The sequence below is a fragment of the Microtus pennsylvanicus genome, chromosome 1 (assembly GCF_037038515.1).
Source record: "Microtus pennsylvanicus isolate mMicPen1 chromosome 1, mMicPen1.hap1, whole genome shotgun sequence".
Lineage (NCBI taxonomy): Eukaryota > Metazoa > Chordata > Mammalia > Rodentia > Cricetidae > Microtus > Microtus pennsylvanicus.
This window is the reverse complement of record NC_134579.1, coordinates 98,416,139-98,424,851: the sequence shown is the minus strand read 5'-3', so window position 1 is coordinate 98,424,851 and position 8,713 is coordinate 98,416,139. Positions and strand designations below refer to the sequence as shown.

Sequence of the window (8,713 nt, the reverse complement as noted above, 5' to 3'; positions counted from 1 at the left end):
CGTTCAATCACATGACTTAAAAATTAGTGGCCTTTAAAGTCAGCTAAGGTGCTGGGATGTAGTTCAGTTGGCAGAGTGTAGTTCAGCTGGGATGTAGTTCAGTTGGCAGAGTGTAGTTCAGTTGGGATGTAGTTCAGTTGGCAGAGTCTGGCATGCTTGAAGCCCCAGGTTCCATCCCCAGCACCACATCCGCCAAGTGTGGTGGCTCATGCCTGTGATTCCAGGGCTTGGGACATAGAAGCATTAGAATCACTATCGGCTACCTAGGAAGCTGGAGGCCAGCTGGGGGTATGTGAGATCCTGTCTCAATCGGTCAGTCGATGAAGTCTCCTAAAAGCAAGGGAAGCTGGAGGGTGTATTTCGGTTTTCCCTTGATTTCACAAGATGTAATCTACCAGGCCAGCACTTTGGACATATTCAGAACTTTACAACATGGTCTTATAACACCCAAAGCCTCCCGCTGACACCAGCATAGGGATCTCACCACATACTGTAAGAGTAACACACTTTCTACCAGCCTCCACCCCACTGCTGTTCTTTCACCTGAGGAACACACAGGGTCTCAGTCCTGAGACTGGCTTTCTCAGCTCTCAGCAGCTTCTGTGCATGAAGCCTGTGACCACACCTCTGCCCGGCCGGTTTCTGCACGTTTCCAACAGGAACTCCTCTCACGGCTCTCCCATTGGCTGGGGAATCACCTCCCCTGGGCAGGACGCCAGACTCAAGGAAAAGAGCCCTATTTCCTGGGCAGACTGTCTTCCCAGGCACTAAAGTAGCGATGGTGCCTGTCCTGCTGTCCCTGCCTCTCCTTCTGGGTCCTGCAGTCCTTCAGGAGACTGGTGAGTGGCAAAACAAAGGAAGGCTGGGAGAGAAGCCAAGGGAAGGCAGAGGACAGAATACTGGGCCGTAAGAAGGATCCCTAGTGTCTCGGGGATTCCCATATGTACAGTGGTAATGGGTTTGTAAAGTTGCTGGTTAGCCTAGCTCACCCTTGTAGAAGCATCGGAACTAGCTCTGTAGACCAGGCTGGTCTCAAACTCACAGAGATCCGCCTGCCTCTGCCTCCCAAGTGCTGGGATTAAAGGCGTGCGCCACCACCGCCCGGCTTAGAGTTGTGTTAAATAAGACATTAAAAAACATGAATCTTGCCGGGCGGTGGTGGCTCACGCCTTTAATACCAGCACTCGGGAGGCAGAGGCAGGCGGATCTCTGTGAGTTCGAGGCCAGCCTGGTCTACAAGAGCTAGTTCCAGGACAGGAACCAAAAGCTACGGAGAAACCCTGTCTTGAAAATATATAAAAAAAAAAAAAAACATGAATCTCACAGGGGTGGGCCTCGGTCCTGCTTGTTGGCTCCCAACAGGACGCCTCACCCTCGTGGATTAGGGATGGGGGAGAGATGATGAGGAGGGGGAAGAGGGAGGTGGGGGAACTGGGATTGGTATGTAAAATTAAAAAAAAAGATTGTTTTTAAAAGGAAAATAATAATAAAAAAAAAAGACCATGAATCTGAATGAGGGCTAGCGATGCAGCTCAGTTGACAGGGTGACTGCTGGGCATGCATGAAGCCTTAGGTTCACGACTCTAGCACCACAAAAACCTTGTATCTCATTCCTGTGATCCCAGCACATGGGAGCTGGAGGCAGGAGGATCAAAGGTTCAAGGCAAGCCTGCACTATATAGTGGATTTTTTTTTTTAGAAGAATTGAGACTCTGAATCTAAAATCCAGATCAGGGCTGGAGAGGTGGCTCAGTGGATAAAATACTTGCTGCATGATCTTGAGGACTTGGGTTCAGATCCTTAGAACCCATAGAAATCCAGATGTGGTCACATCTGTCTATAATCCCAGCTCTCCTAGGCCAAACCGGAAGGCAGAGCAGAAGAATCCTCAGGAGCTCATGGGCCAGCTAACACGGCAACAGACAACATGGAAGGCAGAACTGATATCCAAGCTTGTCTTCTGACCCTCATGGACACTGTGACATTCCCATGAACATGCACCCCCCACATACACACACAAGACTTTTTTTATTATTCAGATGGGGAAAAAATATACCCAGAGAGGTAAAGTGACCTGCCTGGAGTCAGACAGTGAAACTGAGAAAGAACCACAACGGAGTTTCCTTTCCTCTCTCCTCCCCCTCTTCTACGGGCTGGACACACTTGTCTGTCTGGGGGGAAATGAAAGGAATCCCAGGAAAGCATACAGAGGCGTGTTGGAGGATTCTACGAGGAAGCCAGGGCCTTCTTCCACAGTGAGACGAGGCAGCAGAGAACCAGAGAGGTCGGCAGTTCCAGCACAGGCAATGAGCTGTTCTGTCTGCTGCACACAAAATTTTGGATGACAACTTCTAAACTATGCCAGTTTAAAAACTTGGTACATTCCCAGAATGTTGCATAGTTATTCATGTCTGCTTTATAGTAAGGCACTGAGTTTAGAATGTTAAGTATATTCGAAAGGGGCTGGAGAGAGAGAGAGGGATCAACGCTTAAGGGCACTTGTTGCTCTTAGTTCCCAAAATTCATGTGGCAGTTTATAACTTCCTGTAACACTAGTCCCAGGGGTCTGACACCTGGCCTCTTTGGGCACTTCACACATGTGCAGTGTATAAAATTTTTTAAATAAATAGTTTTAATGTTAAGTATATTCTATACCGAAAATATGAATTAGTACAGGATCTCTAGAGAAACAGAACTAATGGTATAGATACATGGATGGATGGATGGATGGATGGATGGTTACATGGATGGATGGATGATGGATGGATGGATGGATGGATGGATGGATGGATGGATGATGGATGGATGGATGATGGATGGATGGATGGATGATGGATGGATGGATGATGGATGGATGGATGGATGGATGGATGGATGGATGGATGGAAAAATATAAACAGGGATGGGTAGACAGATGACGGTTGTATGAACAGATAGACAGGAAGATGTAGATAGGTGATAGCTAGATGGGTGAATATATGACAGATAGAAAGATAGAGAAATAGAGAGATAGAGAGAGATAGTAGATAGCGGATGGATAGATAGATAGATAGATAGATAGATAGATAGATAGATAGATAGATAGATAGAGACAGACTGACAGATAGAGAGGCAGAGCCCTAGAGTTCATTTATAGGCCAACCTGCTGCCTGAACTGATGAACTACTCCAGGTCCAGTGAGAGACCTTATCTCGAAAAACTAAGGTGACAGACCAGAGAGATGGCTTAGCAGTAACAGTATTTAGCAGCAAGGCTGATAACTAACTGTGATCACGGGGACCCACATGGTAAAGAGAACCAACCCCTTCAAGCTGTCCTCTGACTGTTACACATACAGTGGCATGTGCATGCATGTGTGTGCACAAGTCTCTCTCACACACATACACACATAAATACAACTTTTAAAAGAAGATGAAGAGTGATGAAGGAAGACATCTCAACTTGACCTCTGACCTCTACATCATGTACATGTGCTCACACCCACAAGAACCCATACATACATCACATACAATACGCACACACACAAATAACTTTATATGCAAATTAGAGGATACAGTGTAACACAGAACACAACACAGAACAACTCCTGACATGACATCCCCAGGACAAGCAGAGACCCTTCATGAGTGAGCCCCCAGCGTGTGAGGTGGCAGGAAGAGCGGTGGATGAAGAAGCTCCATGGCCAAGTCCTCCTTCCTGGGTCTCTGCAGTCTGCAGTGGGCCTTCTGTGCATAAACTCTGCCCCTGAGAATTTTCTCCTCTCCTGCAGGGCCTTACTCTCTGATCTTCCTCTACACCGGCTTGTCCAGGCCCAGCAAAGGCTTCCCCAGGTTTCAAGCCACTGCGTTTCTCAATGACCAGGCCTTCTTCCGCTACAACAGCAACAGCAGGAAGGCGGAGCCCGTGGGGCCCTGGAGCCAGGCAGAAGGAATGGAGGACTGGGAGAAGGAGAGCCAGCTTCAGAGGGCCAGGGAAGAGATCTTCCTCGTGACCCTGAAAGACATCATGGACTATTATGAGGACAGTGCAGGTCAGTGAGCTATTATAGACCAATGAGATGGAGTGTTTACCCTGAGGCAGCCCCTTAGCCCCATGAATATGAGTGGAAAGAATTCCACCGGATAGAACTAGTCACACACACACACACACACACACACACACACACACGGGAGGGGAGCAGGAAGCACAGGTAGGTGCATATGTTTATCTACAACCCCACCCCCTCCACTCACATCTACCTCTTCCTTCCCCATGGCTATTACTATCCTATCCTTGCTCCATACCTCAGCCCTTAAAGGAAGTGGTATCAGAGTCACTCCTTACCCAGGGACCACTGACCTTTCAACCCCATGCTCCCATCCACTTGAGAAGGTATCAGATTCAACACTATCCCCATGGAAAGCAATAGAGAAGCATCCCAGCATCCTGTGGGCTCTGAGTGTGCATGCAAGGGTACACATACCTGCACACACACACCCATGCACTTACACCACACACACACACACACACACACACACCGCAATTATTTAATTAATAAGAAAGAAATTAACAGTAATTTGAACTTACTGACCACTTACTCTGTGCCAGGCCTCAGGCACGAACACATTTAATGATCAAAATAACATCTTCAAAGATTATTGTCACAGTTGTCATTTCGAGGATTTTTTTAGGCGTTTCACTTAAGCTTACTTACATTTCATAGCTCATTTAACAAGGCAGGTGGGCGGAGCAGGGAAAGATCTAGAATTGAAACCCAGATAGCTAGAGCCTAGAGCCTGTGCCAACAGCAGCACTCAGGACTGGGTAAACACTCGCTGTTGTGATCAGACTTCCCTGTGCTAGGTAGGTCATTCTGTATAAGGTCACTGTCCATAGGCAAGTGGATAAAGGCTTTAGAGGTTTGGGGTAAACACCAAGGATGGTGGTTGACCAGTAATCCCAGCATCCAGAAAGTGAAGACAGGGGGCTTGCCATGTGGCAGCCTGTGCTACATAATGAGATCCAAGACAGCCTGGGAAACAAAATGAGGCCCTGTCCCCAAAATAAAACAAATCAATAAGTCAGATACTAACCACTGGAAATAGGGAAATGATCAAATTACGTATAGAGTGATGATTTGAATGCAAAATGGACTCCCCACAAGTAGAAACTCCTATAATCTCTAAGAAACCACGGATAATTCCTATATAACTTGGAAATGCTGTTCAGTGTGATTATGTTTAATCCTGAAGAATCCCACTAATGCAAGCGGGTTCATTAGATCAGATGATGCAAAAAAGCTTGAAATCGGAGCGCTTGCCTAGCACACAAGAGGCTCAGTCCCGACGACCACATAAAACTGGGAACAGGGTCACACACCTGTAAACCCAGCACTAGTGAAATGAAGCAGGACGGTCGGGAGTTCAAGGTCATCCTTGGTACCCAGAGCATCTGACCCTGTTAGAAAGCAACAGACTTAGAATCTGTCCTTAGTTTATGAAACTCTCCAACTATAAAGAATACAGTTACACTCCGAGTGGCCTGAAATGCCCAGTCAAGTAGTTTGTTCCTCTGCTGTGTGCCTGGCTAGCAGCACAAGATACAGAACTGAGTGTTTAGATGTCCCAAGCACGCAGGAATGAAAGTCGCTCAGCTGGAGCCGGCACCCGTCTGACTGACTCCCTGTGGGGTCGGGGAGGCTTCAGGGTCTCACACCTTCCAGGGAATGTTCGGTTGTGAGCTGTCGAACAACAGAAGCAGTGGAGCGTTCTGGAGGTATGCCTACGACGGACAGGATTTCATCGAATTCAACAAAGAAATCCCAGCCTGGATCCCCTTAGACCCGGCAGCTGCGATCACCAAGCAGAAGTGGGAAGCAGAAAAAGTCTACGTGCAGCGAGCCAAGGCTTACCTGGAGGAGGAGTGTCCTGCGATGCTGAAGAGGTACCTGAGCTACAGCAGATCTCACCTGGACCAAAAAGGTATGCACAGCTTTTATGACCTGCTCCAAGTACTGAACTGAAAATCAAGGTGATCCCAGGCTCAGGGTGTCCCATCAACCCCATCAGTCCCTTAATCCCCCAGTTTTCCAGTGGAAGTCTCATCTACTAAGGGTCAGGCCTTCTGAAGACATGATGTGAAAGCCAAAAGGAAATGTTCATCGAAACTTCAAGTGGGAAGAGCTAGAGGGTATAGCTCAGTTTTAGAGCACTAGAACCTACCAGTGAGGGGCTGGGGTGTGGCTCAGTGGTAGAGCCCCTGCCTAGAATCCCCAGTGAGGGGCTGGGGTGTGGCTCAGTGGTAGAGCCCCTGCCTAGAATCCCCCAGTGAGGGGCTGGGGTGTGGCTCAGTGGTAGAGCACCTGCCTAGAATCCCCCAGTGAGGGGCTGGGGTGTGGCTCAGTGGTAGAGCACCTGCCTAGAATCCCCCAGTGAGGGGCTGGGGTGTGGCTCAGTGGTAGAGCACCTGTCTAGAATCCCCCAGTGAGGGGCTGGGGTGTGGCTCAGTGGTAGAGCCCCTGCCTAGAACCCCCAGAGAGGAGCTGGGGTGTGACTCAGTGGTAGAACCCCTACCTAGAATTCCCCAGTGAGGGGCTGGGGTGTGTTTCAGTGGTAGAGCACCTGCCTAGCATATACAAGAGTCTGGATTCAATCTTAAACATACACACACACACACACACACACACACCAAAAAAAAATCAGAAACAAAATTGATTCAATGGCAAGGTTCCTTAAATAATCCTCACTTAATAGCACATGTTGTAATCCCAGCACTTAAAAGGCTGAGGCTAGAGGATTGCCATGAGTTCAGGGCCAGCCTACAAGTCAAGTACCAAGGCAGCTATATCCTGTCTCTGAAAGGGGTGGGAGGGATGGAGAAAGAAAGAACTGGGATTCAGCTTCAGCTGGCAATCCAATTCCGTATTTCAGATTCCAAACTCCATAGCAGTTCCTCAATACGGTGATGTGTCTTGTCTTGTTTGTAGCAAGGAGGTAGGTGTATAATACATCTGGTTAGAAAAGATGAACAAGCAGGAGCAGAATCAAGTGCCCCACGCTGAGACTTCCACTGGAAAACAGCTAGAAAGACTATTTAGAAAAGGAAAGCACTTAATGGACAGAGATGTGGACAGAACTGAGGAGCTGAGCCGAGATGGCAGAGGGACTGTAAAGCACACCCAAGACACTCAGAATCTGGGCATGGTGGAAGGTTCCAGTAATCCTAGCACTCAGGGCAGGAATATCACAAATTCAAGGCCAACCTGTCTCTATGTATTGTTAGCTCTGCATATGTATGATGTGTGCATGTATGCATAGCTGTATGTATGAGAGTGTATGTGTATGGTGATGCATGTGTGGAGATAAGAAGACAGCCTCAGCTGTTGGTCCCCACCTTCCACCTCATTTGAGGCACCAGGCTAGCCTGCCATCAGCTTCCAAGTATTTCCCTGTCTCTGTTACCCATCGCCATATATGAGCTCTGGGAATGGAGACATTCATGACTGCATCCAACTTTTACATATATTCTGGAGATTCAAACTCAGACCATCATGTTTGCACAGCAAGATCTTTACCCACGGAGCCATCTCCCCAACCCCGACTCAGTCTGTTGCCAACTGAAGTCAATACACCATAGCATGAGGCAGGACATGAGAGGGTAGCTGTGGCCATATACCCTAAGGTAACAGGGAAAGCTTGGGAGAAGGCCTAGACCTTGTCAAGCTTCACAAAGGTCTCTTGGAGGAGTCAGATTGGATGGTCATCCAGGCAGTTAGGAATGAAAGCGTGGAAGGAAAAAGTCCACCTTAAACTCCCAATGTGCACACGTTACCCCTCCACAGATCCTCCCACTGTGACCATCACCAGCCGTGCAACCCCAGGAAGAAGCAGGATATTCAAATGCCTGGCCTATGACTTCTACCCTCAAGGAATTAGTCTACACTGGAACCAGGATGGCAAGATGCCAGCATCTGAATCAAGAGGTGTTTTTCCCAGTGGAAATGGGACATACCTATCCTGGGTGGAGGTGGAAGTCCCTGCTCAGGACAGAGACCCCTACTTCTGCCACGTGGAACACAGTGGACTGTCCCAATCTCTCTCGGTGCAGTGGGATGAGGCAAAGAGAGCAAAAGCCGAAAGCAAGGTGGCAACTCGGCCTCAGTAAGTCACTCTCTCTGCGTGACGTGAGAGAGAGTTGAACTTCAGAAGTCATTGTCACCCACAAGCCTTCCATGGTACAACAGCCAACAAGAATCCAAGGAGCAGGTGTGGGGACAAAAGACTTCAATACCAAGCACTGAGTTTACGCTCAACGTCAAACCACCTGGTCTTGAAAAACTCACTGATTGACCTGTAAGCCCTCACAGTGCCCCTCATGCCTGGCACTGTATAGGAAGGTGTTTTAACCTCGGAGATTATAAAAGTGTGAGTTGACGTTCATGTGTCCTGTGTATTTATTTATTTATTCATTTATTTATTTATACTCTTTTGGGGCCTGCCACCCAGCTCCTAAAAAAGTACACGGAGACTTACTCTTACTTATGAATGTGCAGCCTTAGTTTGGCTTATGTCTAGCCAGCTTTTCTAACTTAAAATTAACATGTTTCTCTTCTTCTATGTTTTGCCTCTGGGCTTCTCAGCCTTTCTTTATTCTATGTCTTTCTTACCTTCTTACTCTGTGACTGGGTGTGTGGCTGGGTGGCTGGCCCCTGGTGTCCTCCTCTCCTCCTTTTCTT

At 48.0% G+C, this 8,713-nt stretch overlaps 1 protein-coding gene across 1 annotated transcript; it reads left to right on the top strand.

The window, feature by feature from the left end:
• The first annotated feature begins 726 nt into the window (after positions 1–726).
• Azgp1 (alpha-2-glycoprotein 1, zinc-binding) lies at positions 727–8,411 on the top strand. The gene is made up of 4 exons (XM_075975463.1): positions 727–839; positions 3,770–4,030; positions 5,685–5,960; positions 7,820–8,411. Exons 1-4 carry the CDS (start codon positions 779–781, stop codon positions 8,140–8,142), a joined length of 921 nt encoding a protein of 306 aa, XP_075831578.1. The 5' UTR covers positions 727–778; the 3' UTR covers positions 8,143–8,411.
• Positions 8,412–8,713: the final 302 nt, after the last annotated feature.

What these genes read in the sequence shown, in the direction of transcription:
- Azgp1 (XM_075975463.1), top strand. Translation starts at nt 779, where the DNA reads ATGGTGCCTGTCCTGCTGTCCCTGCCTCTCCTTCTGGGTCCTGCAGTC. An exon ending in TGCAGTCCTTCAGGAGACTG is followed by an intron (nt 840 to 3,769) that starts GTGAGTGGCAAA and finishes CCTCTCCTGCAG; the next exon opens with GGCCTTACTCTCTGATCTTC. An exon ending in CTATTATGAGGACAGTGCAG is followed by an intron (nt 4,031 to 5,684) that starts GTCAGTGAGCTA and finishes GGGAGGCTTCAG; the next exon opens with GGTCTCACACCTTCCAGGGA.